At 38.5% G+C, this 21,849-nt stretch overlaps 1 protein-coding gene and 1 pseudogene across 2 annotated transcripts in view; one reads left to right on the top strand and one right to left on the bottom strand.

The window, feature by feature from the left end:
* Positions 1 to 1,117: 1,117 nt before the first annotated feature.
* Positions 1,118 to 21,849, top strand: part of LOC104664607 (guanylate-binding protein 7) — a 45,533-nt gene continuing 24,801 nt past the window's right edge. The window contains exons 1-3 of the mRNA XM_010366148.2: positions 1,118 to 1,228; positions 5,240 to 5,448; positions 14,579 to 14,706. Of these exons, the coding sequence (XP_010364450.1) occupies positions 5,259 to 5,448; positions 14,579 to 14,706 (318 nt within the window). The 5' untranslated portion in view covers positions 1,118 to 1,228; positions 5,240 to 5,258. The remainder of the gene's footprint in view (positions 1,229 to 5,239; positions 5,449 to 14,578; positions 14,707 to 21,849) is intronic.
* LOC104664606 lies at positions 10,208 to 11,308 on the bottom strand (annotated as a pseudogene). Its single transcript, XR_004052282.1, has one exon. The product of XR_004052282.1 is annotated as an isocitrate dehydrogenase [NAD] subunit alpha, mitochondrial pseudogene (transcript).

The following is a 21,849-nucleotide window of genomic DNA, read 5'->3' as shown; positions in this document are numbered from 1 at the left end:
CTAAGCAAACACAGAGGTATTTTAATGAAGTGATTGACAGGAAGACTTCTTGAGCCCAAATCTTATTTAGTAGCTCTATAATTGTAACAAATTATTAAATCTCTCTTTTAAAATTGTGGTAAAAGTATTCGTGATAAGAATACAATGGGATACTGGGGCCTATCATGGGGAGGGGGGAGGGGGGAGGAGGGAGGGATTGCATTGGGGAGTTATACATGCTATAAATGATGAATTGGTGGGTGCTGACGAGTTGATGGGTGCAGCACACCAACATGGCATAAGTATACATATGTAACAAACCTGCACATTATGCACATGTACCCTAGAACTTAAAGTATAATAATAATAATAATAAAAAAAAAGAATACAATGGGATAATCTATGTAAACAAAATGGGTACTGTCTTCATTATTATTAAATGTTAAATGCCAAGACCTGAGTTAGGTGCTAATAATTCAAACATGTATAAGACGTGGACATTCCCTCAGAGCACTTACAGTCCTCATTTCTAAATGCAAATAATGAGGTCCATTTTATTTTATTTTATTTTATTTTATTTTATTTTATTTTATTTTATTTTATTTTATTTTATTTTGTTGAGACGGAGATTCGCTCTGTCGCCCAGGCTGGAGTGCAGTGGCCAGATCTCAGCTCACTGCAAGCTCTGCCTCCCAGGTTTACGCCATTCTCCTGCCTCAGCCTCCCATGAGGTCCATTTTAAAAGAGTCTAATATTCAAGCGAATTGAACCTCAATAATATTATATTAAGCTTTCTCATTCCTGCACTTCTCAATGTGGCCCACAAACATGAGATGAATGTCATTATTTTAAATGATTCAATGAAGTTTTTTTAAATAATTGCAAGCTGTCTCTAAGATCTCTTCCAATAATAAAATCGGAAGATTCTGTTTGAGAAATTATGTCAAATCCTCTCACTAGCGCAGCTGTCAGCAATTTCTTTTATCGTTGCTAAATCACAGACTGTCATATTACTCTATTTATTTGCAGAGGTTGCATTGCTTTTTACATGTATAAATACAGGTCTCTAGAAAGTCTGGAAAGCCCCATGACATTGGAGAGGTAAGGTAAAAGTCCAAAGTTCCAGCAAGAAAAAAAAAGAGGGAGAAAGCAGTGCAGCCAAATTCAGAACTAAAGAGAAGAGAATAAAGACTCTTAACTTCCTCATTGAAACTGCCTTCTTACCAACTCCAAAGGATCTCTACTCTGGGTAAGACTAGGACTTATAAGGATTTTGTGATTTATAAGGATCCATTAGTTTTCTCTAAGTTGACCATCCCCAAGATATGCAGCAGTTGAGCCAAATGCAGGATACAAGTCTAGATGAAATCCTGGCCTTCGGTGACTGCATGTACCTTAGTGTGCTCTAATTCCTGCCGTGTCAAATTAGGCTTCAGTAGAGGTGGAACAGATATTCAGAGAAGTTAATGTTCTAAGATTGTTATTTCTTTTCTGGCACCATCTTAAATTACCGTTATCTTTAAATATCTGCCTAATAGACTCTGTCACTTTCTTTATTGCCAACATTTATAGCTATAGGTAAATGAAGGTAGGTAACTTGGGATCTGCAAAAAGAGGAAACACATTATTATAATGGAGGAGCTTATAACATCTTTATGCCACCACCTTTTCTGAGCCAATGATTGATTGATTCCTATTTTATGGTAGCATAGTACATGCTGTGGAATTGGACAGACCCATACTGTGTTTTCACTCATCTTCCATAGATACCCAATCTTTTTAGTTTCTGGTTTGCCCTTCTTGCTTGCCAGCAGATCCTGTAGGCCATTGCTATAAGAGGAAATGGGTCATGATCACAGAAAAATAAACGGCGTTTTTGCCGTCTTCTGCTGAAGCGATGGGAAGCCAGATAATTTAATAGAAGCCTCCAGTGGAACAAGTCAGAAGTAACCAACTCTATAGTGGAAGCAAACCACTCTTTATTATAGGATAAAAATGAAAACTATAGTATCTATCGTCTATATTTGCTTGTATCTTAAAGAGATTATATATTTTGCATCATGATCACATAAGTTATAAGGATTGAGATATTCAACTTAAAAACAAAAAATTAAAGCATTACTAGAAGAAGGCTGTTCACTCCTTTTACCTTTACAAAATTATCGAAATATTTAATTTATCAAGTCCCAGATAAAGATAGCAAGATTACAATTGTGCACGTGCTACTCTCTATACGGCAGAGATCAGACAAAAAACAAGCCATGGTTTTTCAAAGAATGTTTCCTGGTGTGACTTCATTACATGAAATAATTAAAAACAATATGCAGACTGATATACATGGGGGTAATAAAGAATCAATCTTAAAATGCAGAGAATTCAAAATCTGGTAACATGTTTGAGTCAAAAATCAACAGATAAGTGTCAGGTGCGAACTATCAGGCTTGCATGAATAACGTGTGAATGCTGATGCACAGTGAAAGGAGGAAGTCATCGGGTAACCTGAGTCCCACAGTCTGATCAGACCCTGCCCACAGAGGGGCTTGGACCAAGGATGGGTTAGAATGGTATCTATGTTTCAAAATATGTAGATATGTGTGACACAATGTTCCCTAGATGAAAATTACTATTACTATACACATGAGTTCAGTGAGCTCAGCTTTGCTCAATCCAAAGATCTAAATGTGAAAGTGAAAAGCTTCCAAAGGAAATTTTGTAATTAAGTCAGAAGAGTAAGCGGGGCACCTCGGAAAAATTCCATTTTCTGGAAAATGACATACAAGATGAGCTGGTGGGAATGCAACCTTTTACAACCTTCTGTAGAGGAACTGGGCAATATCTACAAAATTATATACTCTCATCTTTTGACCAAGCAGTCCTGTTGGTAGGAATCTATCCTGAAATTACTCCTGTAACAATATAAAAATACACATGCATAAAGTTAGCATAGTTATTCATTGCAGCATTGTTTGTAATTGCAAAATATTTGAGACAATCTAAATGCCCATACATTGAAGAGTGATTGAATAAACTGGGATATAATCCACATAAAGGAGTAGATACATGTTAAAAGGATTTTCAAAGCTTTCTATGAACAGATGTGGAGGGATTTCCAAATTTCTATATGATAGGATCTTCGTGTTAGAAAATGTGAAAAAGAAAATATGCACATTCTCATTTGTGGAAAGAAAATCCAAGAAGGATAAACCAGAAACTAACAAGAGTGAGTATCTACGGAGGATGGGTTGGAATGTGGTAGAAAGAATAGAAGACCAGTGCAATGGGAGTGTAGTGGTAAGATGAAGGAAAAGTGACACTCCTCTGACTGTAACTTTTTGAAAAGCTCTGAATTTAAGAACCATGTTGTTTCACAAACTCAGAAAATAAATCATACTTAAAATCAACCAAGAGACCAAGATGTGAGGGAGGCCAAAATGAAACAGAAACAGTAACAAATATAACTAACTGTTTTACAAACGAATAATTTAACCATACTGAAGAAGGTGGAGAAGGAAAAAATGAACCTAAGCAACTTCGAAGTGCAATGTTTTGAGTGTATATATAAGGCTAAAGACCAAAAGAACTGTACACTAATAATTTTCTGTAGTAAGTAAATTTATTTTTCCACAGACTTATTATCAATTTTGATACCACTATATGAATATACTAGGATTGAGCAAGGAAACAAATGTATTACATATTAGGAGACCAAAGTCTAGCTTATTTAGAGAAAATAGTTTAAAAAGGAAAGTCAAAAGCTTGAATGAGCTCAGATGTGTTGGATTGGAACTGGAAATATCAACATAATCTCAAGCTTTATGACAGAAATGTACAAATAAAAATAAATATAGATGCGTGCTAGTATACATACATATATTTCTCATATTTGCCCCTGAGTGGGTCTAGAAATAATTAACACACCTAGAGAGATATCTTGGTGTCAAAATACCATTATCCAATGAAAGAAACCAAAGATACTGGGAGAAATGGTGGATTCTAGGGATAAAGCAGGAAAAATGCAGATATGTTTTCTAGAATACGTTGTGAAGCCAAAAAGAAAAGAAACACTGAAAATATGATGGAAGCATGTGAAAAAGAAAAAGAAAAAAAAAATGGATCCAGCTTGAAGAAACTCTCAATGATGAAATCTAGGACAACTTGAGTAACAAAATAAATATTGATTGTAAAGTATTGAAACCCTCAGAGTAAAACTAATATCTCTGAGTCTGCATTGATACAAGTAAATGATTAAATGAGCAAACAAAATAAATAAAGAAGGGACAGCCCTTGCTCATGTTAGAACTCCAGTTAATAGACATAGAAAGAATGACTATAATAGAAAATCTATTTAGTCAAACACCACAAAAAGAATAATCAATAAAAACTAAAAGTAGTGGCTGAGAAAACAACAACAACAACAACAACAACAAAATATGATGAGATTGTATTTGCATAGTCTCCAGCTGTTTCTCAAAATGGAAACTTTTTAGTGACAAAGTGGCACATAACTCTTTACCGTGGAGAAATCTGAAATCTGGCAGCAAGCACTTTAACCAAGTGATCAAAGTGAAGGTCGCAGCACCAGAAAAAGTCATGTCAACATCATGAATCCCTTAATACAAGACACTGAAAATGGCAGAACATCACTTCTGTGACATTTGCAAAAAAAAAAAAAAAAAAAAAAAATGCATAACTTCAATCAACGAGGAAACATCAGAAAATTCCAAAGTGAAAGATATTCCTCAAAATCAAAGGCCAGTACTATTCTAAAATGTCAAAGACATGAAAGACAAAAAAAGAATAAGGAACTATCAAAGATGCAAGAACACTACAGAAACATAATGACTAAATGCAATGAGGGATCCTGGATTGGATCGTGAAGCAGAAAGACATTAGTGGGAAACTGGTGAAATGCCAATAAGGAGTGTAAATTAGTTATCATTGTATCAATGTTAAAATCCTGGTTTCAGTAATTGCATCATGGTTATGTAAAATATTAACATTAGGGGAAGCCAGGGAAATGGTATATTGGCACTCTTCATACCTATCATGCATCTTTTCTATAAGTCTGTTTCAAAATTAAATTATTTTAAAAGGCAGTCAGTGGCCCAGTCCATAGGACAGCCTTAAAGGGCCACAGGTCTTCTTAGAAATGCACAAGAAACAATGTTCAAGAATAATAAACAAAAATTTATGCCCTATTGTAGAATTCAGCTCAATTGACTGACCAGACATTACTTTCTGCTTCATTTTTTCCTTGCAGACAAAGGAACGGTCTGAACATGGCATCAGAGATCCACATGCCAGGCCCAGTATGCCTCATTGAAAACACTAAAGGGCATCTGGTGGTGAATCCAGAAGCTCTGGAGATCCTGTCTGCCATTACACAGCCTGTAGCAGTAGTGGCAATTGTGGGCCTCTACCGCACAGGCAAATCCTACCTGATGAACAAGCTGGCTGGGAAGAACAAAGGTGAGTGGCACCAGCAAAGCATGGATGAGCCCCATCTGTCCAGTTACACAGTCAGTATCCAGTTTGAAGATGGGATGAAAGAAAGTTAGTGTTGGGGATAAATATTGATAGCTAACTTTGAATTCATCGGCGAACTCTTTGCATTCACTCTGGAGGACTGGAGTCAACTGACTCTTCCCACTTTGCCTTTATCTTCACATTTCATATATAAATAAGGTATTAACAAAAAATTAAATAATAATGCATTATTAAATATTTACTAAAATATTTATGTAGTAATAGCAAGTTTCCACAGAACTTTAAGATAAAATGAATGCTTCAATACATATTGGATATTCTAATTTCTCTATTTTTTTGTAATTAAGGTCACTATTGGTTATAATTTATCTCTTTTACATGAGGCTGTAGTGTCAGGGACTCAGTGTGGCTTATAAAGCACCAAGTTACCAGTCAGAAGCCTGATGTTAAAGTGTAGTTTGTATGTCTTTCTAACTAAGCCAATCAGTTACTATTTCTACTCTTCATTTTCATCATTCAGGAAATGAATGATTTGACTACCATATCTTGAGTTCCTCTGTCAACTCAAAATAACAACAGATAGTCACTCTCCAAAGAAATGAATATATTCAGGAATAAGTAGAGGATTTGTAAATTCTGGAAATGCATATAACAAATCATAAGTTCATCTGGAAATGTTAAGGCAGTGAGAAACTTTTAAAGGCAAAAAGGAGACATATATGCCAGTTGATGTAAAATGAGAGTTCACTGGTTTACAGGATCATATTGCAGGTGAGGACATGTGCATTGGCTGCTGCTTGAGAGAGTTTTATGGAGAGAGCCCTGACTGCAGGGACCCTGATGGCAGCAAGTAAGGCCACTTGCAAGATTGTGGTTAGGACTGGCTATTACTGGAAGTACAGAAGTAGCCTTTGATGCAAGGCTGTAGTTTGACAATGTCCTAATGGCAATTTCCACCACAAGAAAGTATACATGAAAGCCCTTCCTTCATGAACTCCTGACTCCATTTTGTTAGGGTTTGGCATAAGTGACTCCATTTTGCTTCTGACAACTTTTGCAGTTCCCCTTTGACCAAGATCTTTCTCTGAAAGCATCTCTGATCAATCATCCTGTAGTTATGTATTATGTGTTCCTCAGTGCTTGGATGCACTTGATTTGGTTGGTTTGTTCCCAAATTGGTCCCAAGTGATTGGTGACTGGGAGTCAGTTTCAAAACACTTTTAGCCACCTTTGAGCAACAAGGATGTTTGGAAGGAGTGGGTTTCAGGCTAATTCTACCTGGAATTTATTATGAAGTCAATTTTTTCAATTCCACATTTTCGGCATATCCTTTAAGTGCTGAGCCAGCATTATTATCTTAGGAGTGTCATTTCTGCAGAAGTCAGACAGGTAACATGTACAAAGCTTAAAGAAAATAATGCAAAGCAAAACCAACAGGAGCATAACAAATTCATTTTGGATGATGGTTCTGAACCAAGAGCTCAATTAAACAAATTAAAAGACCATGTGGGACTGGGTAAGATTTGTTATAGGCATTGAGTCTTTTACATAGTTCGGTTAGTGATTCTATTATTTAGTATCTCATGACTTGGTTAAATTAAAGCTGAGAGTGCTAACTCTGTAAAAAGGGATCACTGGTACAATTTGAACAAAAAGTTGTGTTAAGAATATTGCCAAAGTTATTCACTACATGGAAGAAAGCATCTCTTAGATCATGTAAAGATTTGGGATTGGCATGACAGATCCAACATTCCATCAAGTACCCACAGAAGCTGATGATTATGAAATTATAACTATGGCATTATCCTGTCAAATGAAAAAGAAGGCACAAGCAAAGAAAATTTAAGAAGGATAATAGTCTCATTTTTGTAAGTATTGCTCTATCGTTCTTAGAAAAAGCTGTCCACGGCATGAAACCATCAACTTCTCATACTGGTTTACACACTAAATGTCTTTGGGTATGGCATTGAGTGGTTTGGTGAACTTTCTGTGTGGCCTAAACATGAGACATGAGACTCATCCCTTGAAATATACATTGAGTTGTGTAGCTTTAGTGTATAGAGCTTCAGGAACAGAGCAGATTTTTATTTTAGCAATTCCAGGCCAGAAAATTGGGTTGGACGAAACTAGAAGAATTGAAAATTTAGTCCAGGTTGTAGATAAATAACAATAAAAAGCAATGCACAGGGCTGCAATCTAATAGCAGATGAAGTATAGTTTTCCTTTCTTTTTTTTTTTTTTTTTTTTTGAGACGGAGTCTTGCTCTGCCGCCCAGGCTGGAGTGCAGTGGCCAGCTCTCAGCTCACTGCAAACTCCGCCTCCCGGGTTCACGCCATTCTCCTGCCTCAGCCTCCCGAGTAGCTGGGACTACAGGCGCCCGCCTCGTCGCCCGGCTAGTTTTTTGTATTTTTTTTAGTAGAGACGGGGTTTCGCCGTATTAGCCAGGATGGTCTCGATCTCCTGACCTCGTGATCCGCCCGTCTCGGCCTCCCAAAGTGCTGGGATTACAGGCTTGAGCCACCGCGCCCGGCCTAGTTTTCCTTTCTTAATCATAAATTTTCTTCCAGTTTTTACCAAGATAAGGCTTCTTTGTTTGCAGAATAAATTTAACCTCATCAAACAAAGCCTGATTATACAAGTACAGCAAGAATCATCGAGACTTTTATGTTTGCTTTGTTGACCCTTTAAGCCAATTAAATAGAGCCCTTTCACATATCTTGTAAGCCAATTAAATAGAGCTCTTTCACATATCTTGGAAGAAAATTATCACAAACACAAAACATGCAAACATAAGTACACACACAAGCAAAGATCACAGAGTTTTTCACAAAGGACAGCTAAATCCAAACTATTTTTCTGAAAAAATAGAATAAGTTAAGGTTACTTGCTCAAATGGCTAACCTTTGAGATTTTTCATTTAACTTTAACTGTTAATTCTGTGGAGGCTGTGGACTAAATTTGGGGTAAACTGCAGTTTCCACAACAGTTTTTTTTTTTTTTTTTTTTTAATTTGAGGCTGAGTTTTGCTCTTGTTGCCCAGGCTGGAGTGCAATGGCGCGATCTCGGCTCATGGCAACCTCCGCCTCCCGGGTTCAAGTGATTCTCCTGCCTGGGATTGCAGGAGCCCGCCACCACGCCCGGCTAATTTTTTGTGTATGTGTTTTAGTAGAGACGGAGTTTCTCCATGTTGGTCAGGCTCCTCTTGAACTCCCGATCTCGGGTGATCCGCCCGCCTCAGCCTCCCAAAATGCCGGGATTACAGGTGTGAGCCACCACGTAATGTTATACAAGGGCCAAAGGAGGCCATGAGTTGTCTTTGGTTGTGGGCCAGAGAGTAACTGTTCGTGAAAATAGTGAGTGTATGAAGATTTAAGAAAATCATGCTGCAGTGGAGGATAAGGGAGAGGAAGGCAGGAAGGGAAAGGAGATGCCTGAGGGTCAAAAGCTGAGCCCAAGCCTAAGCCCAACCTCAAGCCCCAGCATGGCACAATTTTGTGAATCAACTCAGGCTGAGTTGCCTCCAATCTTTGGAATGTCATCTTATACTGGTAATGCTGAGGCAGAGGGCAGTAATTGGTGCTTTGGGATAGGAAAAGGGACAGTTGCTGAAATACAAACTTAATAGCATCCCAAGTTCCTCAATTGCAGCCAAAATAACATGTGTTCAGGCCTTTCGGTAGTATCACCCCCAAAACTACCAGCTGTAGTGTGGTCCATTCCCAGACAGCAACATGCAAGAATAAGTTTACAATACACTCAGCCCTTCTGGCTTAAAACCAGGGTCTCAGAGGCTGTGACAACTCATGATGCTGAAAATGCCTCCAATGAAAATGAAGTACTAGCTCTCTGCTTCATTAAAAGCTCTTGGAAAGAATATTAAATCTCAAGACAGCAAAATAATTGAATGCACAATACATTTTTTGTGTCTTTGTATCCAATATATTACCTTTGTCTTATTAATAAAAATTGTATCTCTCATTACATATTTCTTGGATGTGAAGTTTTTATTCATACTCAGTAATTTCTGTGAATGACAAATCTGTCTTTATTTTCAATTTCATTTAGAAATATACCATATTCACTCTTTTTGATGTGAACTTTCCCAGGAAATTTCTCTTGTGCCCATTTAGTTTTATAAGAGCGTCATTTTGTGCCATTACATCAATATCCTGTTTTATTTCCATTACGTTTTTCAAAAACCAAAGAAAACAAGGTTTTTCTTTAAAAGTTTGACATTTTATCTTGTTAATTCTGTGTCCTGATATTTACAGCTGAAGAGAAACTATTTTAACTTAAGTGTAAGATGGTTTAGAATAACAAATGTTTCGGGAGGCTGAGGCAGGAGAATGACATAAACCCGAGAGGCGGAGCTTGCAGTGAACTGAGATCCAGCCACAGCACTCCAGCCTGGGTGACAGAGCAAGACTCTGTCTCAAGAAAAAAAAAAAAAAAAAAAAAAAGAATAGTAAATGATACAGTCCACTCAGAGTTTACAAAAAAAAAACATTTGCCAGGTAGACACTTAATAAACAAAATAAGCACTTGGAGAATTCTTTGAAAACAGACCTAGAGACATCCACCTGCATGCATCTTTTTCACAGATTTTGTTAAGAAAAGGCTAGATCTAAAAATGTATTGTCAAGAAACAAGTAAACCAAAGCATACATACGTAGGTATTCTAAACAGAGGTTTATGTGGGGTCCATTTAGAGTGACTGATCCAAATACCAGTTGTAGAAGCGTTAATCTAAATCTTTTACTTGGCGACAGATTTCCTCTGTGAAGTCTGAGCATTTTGCATTGCCTCCCAAATCTTTTGTCAAGCTCTTTCCATCCTTAATCGTAGCAAAACACGCGGCCTCAATTCTTGCAGCATGGTCTAAAAGTCCCATGTGGCGCAACATCAACACAGAACTGAGCAGGAGGGCTGTGGGATTCGCCATGTCCTTGCCTGCAATGTCTACAGCCGTCCCATGAATGGACTCAAAAATTGCAACCCCATTGGCTCCAATGTTGCCACTTGGTGTCACACCAAGACCTCCGATCAATCCTGCACACAAGTCACTAAGGATGTCTCCATACAAATTTGGTATAATAAGAACATCAAACTGGGAAGGATCTTGTACCATATTCAAACATACTGTATCAAGGTACATCTCATTAAATTTAATATCTTTACAGTTTTCTGCAACTTCCCTGCATTTTTGTAGAAAAAGCCCATCTAACATCCGCGTGATGTTGGCTTTGTGCACCGCCGTGACGTTGTTCCGGTGGTTGTTCCGGGCATACTCAAAGGCAAACTCAGCAATGGGCTTGCTCGCCCCCTCGGTGATGGGCTTGATACTCTGCACAACTCCATCAACGATCACATGCTCAATTTCACTGTATTCTCCTTCTGTGTTCTCTCGAATGGTCACAACATTTACATCGGTGTAAGGGGTTTTATAGCCTTCGATAGAGACACATGGTCGGACATTTGTGTAAAGGTCAAATGTTTTGCATAGAGGTAAATTCATAGATGGGTGACCCTCTGCTATTGGGGTCTTCCAAGGGCCTTTCAAGCCCATCTTGTTCTTATCCATGGACTCTTAAGCCTCCGAAGGGATCATCCATTTTCCTCCAGGTCCTTGAATGGCAGTGACGTTCCGCTCCTCCCACTGAATAGGTGCTTAGGCAGCATCAAAAATCTTCATAACTGCAGCTGAAATTTCTGGGCCAATATCATCCCCTGGAATTAAAGTTACTGACTGAACAACACCAGTAAAACCTTTGGTCACCTGTTTTGGGTTGTGGAATGCCCCCAGCAGCGGAGAGACCTTGGAGATCCAAGTGGGCCCAGCCATCACTTCCCCTCCTGGCTCCACAGAGACCGACCCCTTCCAATTTTAAATGCTCTTCTTAAAATGCAGTTCTTGAAAGTTCATCTGGAATGTTCCACAGGCCATTGTAATTCTAAATTACTTTTGGTGTAATTTCCCATCAATTGAGAAGTGTACATGAGATGGACCATAAATACAGCTGGCTAGAGTCCCAGAAGAAAGATTATTCTGGCATGCCTTTAAATTTGGCTTTCTTATTTTGCTTCTCATTAATCTCTGAAGAGAAAAAAATAAAATCCTGTGAATCTGGTTGGGAACGTCAGAAGTTTGGACTGGTGTTTTGTTTTACAATGTAACCGGTCCAGGGTATTTGTTTTAGTTGGTGGACAATCATTGCCTTTGTTGTCCAACCCATGACCACATTTTCCCTGTTGCATGGAAATTTTCGTAAGTGTGGCAGAGGCTCTAATGGTAACCTTGCCTATCCATGGCCCATTTACCTTCACACAAAATACTTCATCTTCAGAGACTGGAGTCCCTCATTAATGATGGCACTGCCTTAACTGGTTTAAATTGGTCAACCCATGCCTACTGTTTGGTACATTTATTTTTGCTCTTGGCAGATGTTCAGAAGTAAGAAAAGACTCAATTCACCAAAATTTTAAATCAGGCAGGCAGACCAAACAAAATATTAAACCAGGCATGCAGAAGTAAAAAAAAAAAAAACACTCACCAGAAGGACAATGTTCTTATCTCATGAAGGGCTTGCCAGAAAAGACAAAGTTGTTTTTAGGCTAAGAAGGGATTCAAGGCTTTTTATTGAGGTGACCTTATCCAAATAAGATCCTGAACCAGACAAAAAGAAGGGATTTTAACCCAAGGGGAGACTCAACATAGTACAAAAGGTCAGATGTGGAAACGAAGAGATCAAAGGGCTCAACAAGTGAATACCACTCACGGTTTCAGGGACCTGCTGATCATTCCAAGATGAGCTCCCTTTAGATCCTACTTCTGATGCCAGATTACGTCAAGCTAAAGTAACAACAGAGAAAGTAGCTCTCCAAAGAAATGAGTTTATTTAAGAATGAGCAGGGGACCATATGCATACCAAATTCAGGTATGCACACTCTAATAAATCATAGTTTGGTTGAGACAGTGGGAAACTTTAAAGATAAAAAGGAGAAGTACACGCAGGGTGTTTTGAAACAAAAGTTTATTTGTTTACAGGAGCTTACTCACAGGACTTAATATGTGTACTGGCTGTTGCTAAGAGAGAGTCTTCACAGAAGGGACCCTGATTACAGGGACTCTGATGGCAAGTTAGACCACTTGAAGTTTACAGTTAAGACTGGCTATTACTGGAAAGATGTCCTCAGAATATTAGCCTTTGTTGCGAGGTTGTGGATTGGCAACATCTTCAGTGGCAGTTCCCATCACAGGAAAGTGTGCGTGAGAGCTTTTCCTTCATGGTCTGCTGACTTCATTGCATTCAAGTTTGGCATTTTGATGCTGACAACTTTCACACTTTCAGCCTTTAAAATTCTAGAACTCTTTTACTAGTCCAAGGTATACCTTTTTAATTCCTGCAGTATTCTAATACCTCATGGATTTTCTTAAATATTTTGCTGATTTTTGTCATCATCCATCTGAAACACTTCAGTGGGTTCCATTACTAACAAATCTGGTCTACTTGGCTACATACTCAGGTGTTCAAATCACAGATTCCTCAACTAAATTTCAAGATTTTATTCTCACTACTCCACTCCTGGAAACCATTTCAACAGACTATACTAGAGTGGATGCTTTATACTGTCCTTTCCATGTCAGAATCTCCTCCATTTGGATATCCTTCTGTTCATGTGGCACCAGCATAAGGAAAAAGAGTCACTACATGAAGACGAGCCCAGCACTTGGACCTCTTGTCTCAGCCCTCTCCCTAATTTTACTTGTGAATGCATGCTTTTTTCTTCCTCTTGAGCGTTGCATAAAAATACACAGGTGTCTTAGTCTGTGTCTGCCACTAGGACAAAATACATTACACAGGGTAATTTATAAATAATAAAAACTAATTTCTCACAGATCTGGAGGTTGGGAAGTCCAAGATTAAGGCACAAGGCGATTCAATGTCTAGTGAGGGCTTGTTACTCACAGAGGGGGTTTCCCACTGTCCCCAAATGGCAGAAGGGGCAGAAGGAACAATGAAATTCCCTCAAGATCTTTATATATATATATATATATATATATATATATATATAAGTGCAGGGATATATGTGCAGAACATGCAAGTTTGCTACATAGGTATACACGTGCCATGTTGGTTTGCTGCACCCATCAACCCATCATCTACATTAGGCATTTCTTCTAATGCTATCCCTCCCCTAGCCCCCATCCCCCAACAGGCCCCGGCGTGTGATGTTCCCCTCCCTGTGTCCATGTGTTTCCATTGTTCGTCCCCCACTTATGAGTGAGAACATGTGGTGTTTGGTCTGTTCCTGTGTTACTTTGCTGAGAATGATGGTTTCCAGCTTCAGCCATGTCCCTGCAAAGGACAGGAACTCATCCCTCAAGGCCTTTTATAAGGGCATTAACTTTATTACTGAGGACATGACCTTTCATGACTTAATCACTTCTGACTTTTTTTTTTTTTTTATGAGACGGAGTCTCACTCTGTTGCCAGGCTGGAGTGCAGTGGCGCAATCTCGGATCACTGCAATCTCTCCGCCTCCTGGGTTCAAGTGATCCCCTGGCCTCAGCCTCCCAAGTAACTGGGACTACAGGCGTGTACCACCATGCCCGGCTAATTTTCTGTATTTTAGTAGAGACAAAGTTTCACCATGTTGGCCAGGATGGTCTCTATCTCCTGACTTCGTGATTTATCTGCCTCGAACTCCCAAAGTGTTGGGATTACAGGTCTGAGCCATTGCACCCACCCCACTTCTGACTTCTTAATATCATCACCTTGGGGTTTGATTTCAGACTTCACTGAAGTTCCAACATATGAATGGGGGATTGGAGGGATTAACATTCAGACCATAGTAACAGGTTAATAGAGTTTACATTAATTCTGTAATATAACTTATTTGAGCCTATGGTTAGATATGAAGTGAATAGGGGACCCAAGTACCTTCTGAGAAAGTCATTTATATAAATAAAGAGTTGATTGATTTCTTTGTTGAAATGGAAGCAACCCATTTCCCCTGCCGGAAACTTACATTCCTATACGTTTAACCAGTTTAGGCCTTGTCTGCCTGGATTCTGCTGTCACTATATGTTGTTTCTCCTCTTCCCTTGAAGGCTTCCCTCTGGGCTGCACAGTGAAGTCTGAAACCAAAGGCATCTGGATGTGGTGTGTGCCCCACCCCTCTAAGCCAAACCACACCCTGGTCCTTCTGGACACGGAGGGCCTGGGTGATATGGAAAAGGTAAGACAGAGCCATAGAGAAATCTTCTTTACCCTTTGATTCTCTTTCTATGTTTTTATGCATAACATCAATCCAACTTCTCGGGCCTATTCCTGAATCACAAATCTGATTATGGATACAAAACTAAATTTCATTTCTGGGAACTTACTTTCTGGGTAAGCTCAAATATTTTGGAGTATTAGTGATAGATCTTCTTATTTTTAATAGTTGGATGAATTATAAAATTTAATAAATACTTACTGCATAGCAGAAGTCTAGGGCTGTGTGCTAAATACAGAATCCTGAATTTCAAAGCTCTGTGCTAATCAGTGAACCAGGTAAATGCTCAGAGCCTAGTGGCGAAGACAACATTGTGATCATTTAGAGTGCTTAGATGCTGGAAGTAAGGGCCTAACCCAATGATACAATTTAGGAGAAAGCTTCCTGGAAGAAGCTGTCACCAGTGGGATTAATGGGTGCTACTAGTTAGGGTGTGTGGGGTTCGTAGGCTTGAAGGTAGAAATCAGGAAAATAGAGTTTCACTGAAATAATCTATTTTTAAATGCATAGAAAAGCACCAGCTAGCCTGGCACAGTGGCTCACGCCTGTAATCCTAGCACTTGGGGAGGCCGAGGCGGGTGGATCATCTGAAGTCAGAAGTTCGAGACCAGCCTGGGCAACATGGTGAAACCCTATCACTACTAAAAATGCAAAAATTAGCCCAGCGTGGAGGTGGGTGCCTGTAATCCCAGCTATTCAGGAGGCTGAGGCAGGAGAATTACTTGGACCCGGGAGGTGGAGGTTGCAGTGAACTGAGGATCATGTCACTGCACTCCAGCCTGAGTGACAGAGTGAGACTCCTGTCTCAAATAAAAAAGAAAAGAAAACCACCAGCTATATCAGGAACATTTATAAAAGTTTTTGCCCAATTTACAGGGGTAGGCAATGTAGTCGTCACTGACTTCTAGAAGAGCCTGAGCTAGCCCCACACAAAAATTTGCAAATTGGATAATTCTAGATAATTTTGCTTTATAGCATTAGGTGCAGTCTTTTCCTTTATTTATATTAGTCTGAGTATAAATTGAAAATAGAATTAGTCAGAAACGACAGAGGGATGTTACCACTGACCCCACATAAATACAATATTATGAAAACCTCCATGCACATAAATTAGACAATCTACACAAAATGGACAAATTTGTTGACAAATACACCCTCTCAAGACTTAACTAGGAAGAAATTGAATCCCTGAACAGACAAATGATGAACTCTGAAATTGAGGCATTAATATATAGCCTACCTACCAAAAAAAAAAAAAAAACCCCAGAAACAGATGGATTCATAGCTGAATTTATCAGACGTACAAAGAAAAGCTGGTAGCATTCCTACTGAAAATATTCCAAAGAATTGAGGAGGAGGCACTCCTCCCTAACTCATTCTATGGGGCCAGCATCATCCTGATACCAAAACCTGGAGAGATACAACAACAAAAGAAGAAAACTTCAGGCCAATATCCTTGATGAACATCAACGCAAAAATGCTCAACAAAATACAGGTAAACTAAATCCAGCAACACATCAAAAAGCTTATCCACCATGACCAAGTAGGCTTTATCCCTGGAATGCAAGAATGGATCAAGATATGCAAATCAATAAATGTGATTCATCCCATAAACAGAAATAAAGACAAAAACTACACAATTATCTCAATAGATGCAGAAAATGCTTTCAATAAAATTCAAAGTCCATTCATGGTTAAAACTCTCAATAGCCTAGGTATTGAAGGAACATAGCTCAAAATGATAAGAGCCATATATGACAAACGCACAGTCAACATTATACTAAATGGGCAAAAGCTGGAAGCATTCCTCTTGAAAACCAGCACAAGACAAGGATGCCCTCTTTCACCACTCCTGTTCAACACAGTATTAGAAGCCTTGGCCAGGGCAATCAGGCAAGAGAAAGAAATAAAGGGCATCCAAATAGGAAAAGAGGAAGTCAAACTATCCCTGTTTGCCAACGACATGATTTTATGTCTAGAAAACCCCACAGTGCCAGCCCAAAAGCTTCTTAAGCTGATAAACAACTTCAGCAAAGTCTCAGGATACAAAATCAATATGCAAAAGTAACTAACATTCCTATACACCAACCACAGTCAAGCTGAAAGCCAAATCAGGAACAAACTGCCATTCATAATTTCTACTTAGGAATACAGCTAACTAGGGAGGTAAAAAATCTTTCCAAGGAGAACCACAAACCACTGCTCCAAGAAATCAGAGATGACACAAATAAAAGGAAAAACATTCCTTTCTCATGGAGAGAAAGAATCAATGTTGTTAAAATGACCATACTGCCCAAAAGCAATTTATAGATTCAATGCTATTCCTATTAAACTACCATTGAGATTATTCACAGAATTAGGAAAAAACTGTTTTTAAAAAGTTCATATGGAACCGAAAAAGAACTCAGGCAAAAAATAGCCAAGCCAGTTCTAAGCAAAAAGAACAAAGCTGGAGGCATCATGCTACCTGACATCCAACTATACTACAGGGCTACAGTAACCAAAATACATGGAACCAGTACAAAAACAGACACATACCAATGGAACACAACAGATAACCCAGAATTTAAGACTGCACACCTACAACTATCTGATTTTTGACAAACCTGGGAAAAAAAAAAAAAAAACCACCAAGCAATGGGGAAAGGATTCCCTATTCAATAAATGGTGCTGGGATAACAGGCTAGCCATATGCAAAAGATTGAAATTGGACCCCTTCCTTAGACCATATACAAAAGTTAGCTCAAGATGGATTAAAGACTTAAATATACAACCCAAAACTACATAAACCTTGGAAAACCACCTTGACCATATCATTCAGGACATAGGCATGGGCAAAGATGTCATGATGAAGATGCCAAAAAAGCAATTGTAACAAAAGCAAAAATTGACAAATGGGAACTAACTAAACTAAAGAGCTTCTGCATGGCAAAAGAAACCATCAACCGAGTATACAGACAACCTAAAGAATGGGAGAAAATGTTTGCAAACTCTGCATCTGACAAAGGTCTAATATCCAGCATCTTTAAGGAACTTAAACAAATTTACAGAAATAAAAATAAAAAGTGGGCAAAGGACATAAACACTTTTCAAAAGAAGACATATATGCAGCCAACAATCATATGAAAAAAAGCTTAACATCACTGACCATTGGAGAAATGCAAATCAAAACCACAATACTATCATGATCACACCAGTCAGAATGGCCATTATCAAAAAGTCAAAAAATAACAGATGCTGGCTAGGTTGTAGAGCAATAGGAACACTTATCCATTGTTGGTGGGAGTGTAAATTAGTTAAACCATCGTTGGAGACCGTGTGGCAACTCCTCAAAGACCTAAAGACAGAACTACCATTTGACCCAGCAATGCCATTACTGGATATGTACCCAAAGGACTATAAATTGCTCTATTATAAAGACACATGCACGTGAATGTTCGTTATGGTGCAATAACAAAGACATGGCATCAACCTAAAGTCCCATAAATGATAGACTAGATAAAGAAAATGTGGTACATATACACTATGGAATACTATGCAACCATAAAAGAAGAACAAGATCATTTGCAGGGTATGGATGGAGCCAGAGGCCATTGTCCTTAGCAAAGAGATGCAGAAACAGAAAACCAAATACCACATATTCTCACTTATAAGTGGGAGCTAAATGATGAGAACATATGGACATATAGAGGGAAACAACACACATTGGAGCCTATCAGAAGGTGGACAATGGGAGGAGGGAAAAGATCAGGAAAAATAACTAATAGGTACTTGGCTAAATACCTGAGTGATGAAATAATATATGCAACAAACCTCCATGACACAAGTTTACCTATGTAACAAACCCCTGTTTTGCAGTATGAAAGCCAAAACAAACTAATTCTATTTTTTTCAAAATAAATTTTTTAAGTGTTCTTTTTAAGCATTTGGAAAGGAAAGAAAGAAGCCTTTATTGTGACCAAATTAATTCTTTTTTATCCCCTCAATTTCTAATTTTATTTATTTACTAAATACATATAGCACTATGTGCCAGGCACTGTTCTAAGCACTCTATAAATAATAACTTGTTTAATCATACAATGACCCTATAAAACATGTGCTATTATTATCCCTACCTGTCATATGAGGACACCGAGTAGAGAGAGGTCGAGTAACTTGCCCATGGTCAAACAGCTACCAATGGTCAAGCTGGAATTTCAGCCAGGCATCCCATCTGTGAAATCTGTGTTCTTCACTTTGCTTCCTCCCTAAGTGAAAATTAATCTCATTTTAAAATCTTCACAGATGAGGAAGTTAAGTTACATTTTTTTCGTTTTTTTTTTTTTTTTTGTTGTTATACCTTAAGTTCTAGGGTACATGTGCACAACATGCAGGTTTGTTACATATGTATACATGTGCCATGTTGGTGTGCTGCACCCATTAACATGTCATTTACATTATAACTCCTAATGCTATCCATCCCCCCTCCCCCCATCCCATGACAGGCCCCAGTGTGTGATGTTCCCCACCCTGTGTCCAAGTATTCTCATTGTTCAATTCCCACCTATGAGCGAGAACATACAGTGTTTGGTTTTCTGTCCTTGCAATAGTTTGCTGAGAATGATGGTTTCCAGTTCCATCCATGTCCCTGAAAAGGACATGAACTCATCCTTTTTTATGGCCGCATAGTATTCCATGGTGTATATGTGCCACATTTTCTTAATCCAGTCTATCATTAGTGGACACTTGGGTTGGTTCCAAGTCTTTGCTATTGTGAATAGTGCCGCAATGAACATACGTGTGCATGTGTCTTTATAGCAGCATGATTTATAATACTTTGGGTATATACCCAGTAATGGGATGGCTGGGTCAAATGGTACTTCTAGTTCTAGATCCTTGAGGAATCGCCACACTGTCTTCCACAATGGCTGAACTAGTTTACAGTCCCACCAAGGGTGTAAAAGTGTTCTTATTTCTCCACATCCTCTCTAGCACCTGTTGTTTCCTGACTTTTTAATGATCACCATTCTAACTGGTGTGAGATGGTATCTCATTGTGGTTTTGATTTGCATTTGTCTGATGGCCAGTGATGGTGAGCATTTTTTCATGTGTCTGTTGGCTGCATAAATGTCTTCTTTTGAGAAGTGTCTGTTCATATCCTTTGAACACTTTTTGATGAAGTTGTTTGATTTTTTTCCTGTAAATTTATTTAAGTTCTTTGTAGGTTCTGGATATTAGCCCTTTGTCAGATGGGTAGATTGCCCAAATTTTCTCCCATTCTGTAGGTTGCCTGTTCACTCTGATGGTAGTTTCTTTTGCTGTGCAGAAGCTCTTTAGTTTAATTAGATCTCATTTGTCTATTTTGGCTTTTGTTGCTATTGCTTTTGGCGTTTTAGTCATGAAGTCCTTGCCCATGCCTATGTCCTGAATGGTATTGCCTAGGTTTTTTTCTAGGGTTTTTATGGTTTTAGGTCTACCATTTAAGTCTTTAATCCATCTTGAATTAATTTTTGTGTAGGGTGTAAGGAAGGGATCCAGTTTCAGCTTTCTACATATGGCTAGCCAGTTTCCCAGCACCATTTATTAAATAGGGAATCCTTTCCCCATTTCCTGTTTTTGTCAGGTTTGTCAAATATCAGATGGTTGTAGACATCTGGTGTTATTTCTGAGGGTTCTGTTCTGTTCCATTGGTCTGTATCTCTGTTTTGGTACCAGTACCATGCTGTTTTGGTTACTGTAGTGTTGCAGTATAGTTTGAAGTCAGGTAGCGTGATGCCTCCAACTTTGTTCTTTTTGCTTAGGATTGTCTTGGCAATGTGGGCTCTTTTTTTGGTTCCATATGAACTTTAAAGAAGTTTTTTTCCAATTCTGTGAAGAAAGTCATTGGTAGCTTGATGGAGATGGCATTGAATCTGTAAATTATCTTGGGCAGTAGGGTCATTTTCACGATATTGATTCTTCCAATCCATGAGCATGGAATGTTCTTCCATTTGTTTTTGTCCTCTTTTATTTCATTGAGCAGTAGTTTGTAGTTCTCCTTGAAGAGGTCCTTCACATGCCTTGTAAGTTGGATTCCTAGGTATTTTATTCTCTTTGAAGCAATTGTGAATGGGAGTTCACTCATGATTTGGCTCTCTGTTTGTCTGTTATTGGTGTATAGGAATGTTTGTAATTTTTGCAGATTGATTTTGTATCCTGAGACTTTCCTGAAGTTGCTTATCAGCTTAAGGAGATGTTGGGCTGAGACGATGGGGTTTTCTAAATACACAATCATGTCATCTGCAGACAGGGAAAATTTGACTTCATCTTTTCCTAATTGAATACCCTTTATTTCTTTCTCCTGCCTGATTGCCCTGACCAGAACTTCCAACACTATGTTGAATAGGAGTGGTAAGAGATGGCATCCCTGTCTTGTGCTGATTTTCAAAGGGAATGCTTCCAGTTTTTGCCCATTGAGTATGATATTGGCTGTGGTTTTGTCATAAATAGTTCTTATTATGTTGAGATACATCCCATCAATACATAGCTTACTGAGAGTTTTTAGCATGAAGTGCTGTTGAATTTTGTCAAAGGCCTTTTCTGAATCTATTGAAATAATCATGTGGTTTTTGTCTTTGGTTCTGTTTACATGATGGATTACATTTATTGATTTGCATATGGTGAACCCATCTTGCACCCCAGGGATGAAGCCAATTTGATTGTGGTTGATAATGCTTTTTGATGTGCTACTGGAGTCAGTTTGCCAGTATTTTATTGAGGATTTCTGCATCAATGTACATCAGGGATATTGATCTAAAATACTCTTTTTTTATTCTGTCTCTGCCAGGCTTTGGTATCAAGATGATGCTGGCCTCATAAAATGAGTTAGGGAGGATTCCCTCTTTCTCTATTGATTGGAATAGTTTCAGAAGGAATGACACCAGCTCCTGTTTCTACCTCTGGTAGAATTCTGCTATGAATCCATCTGGTCCTGGACTGTTTTCGGTTGGTAGGCTATTAATTATTGCCTCAATTTCAGAGCCTGTTATGGGTCTATTCGGAGATTCAACTTCTTCTTGGTTTAGTCTTGGGAGGGTGCATGTGTCCAGGAATTTATCCATTTCTTCTAGATTTTCTAGTTTATTT

This window comes from Rhinopithecus roxellana, chromosome 12 (genome assembly GCF_007565055.1).
Source record: "Rhinopithecus roxellana isolate Shanxi Qingling chromosome 12, ASM756505v1, whole genome shotgun sequence".
Lineage (NCBI taxonomy): Eukaryota > Metazoa > Chordata > Mammalia > Primates > Cercopithecidae > Rhinopithecus > Rhinopithecus roxellana.
This window is presented reverse-complemented; position numbering and strand designations above follow the sequence as displayed.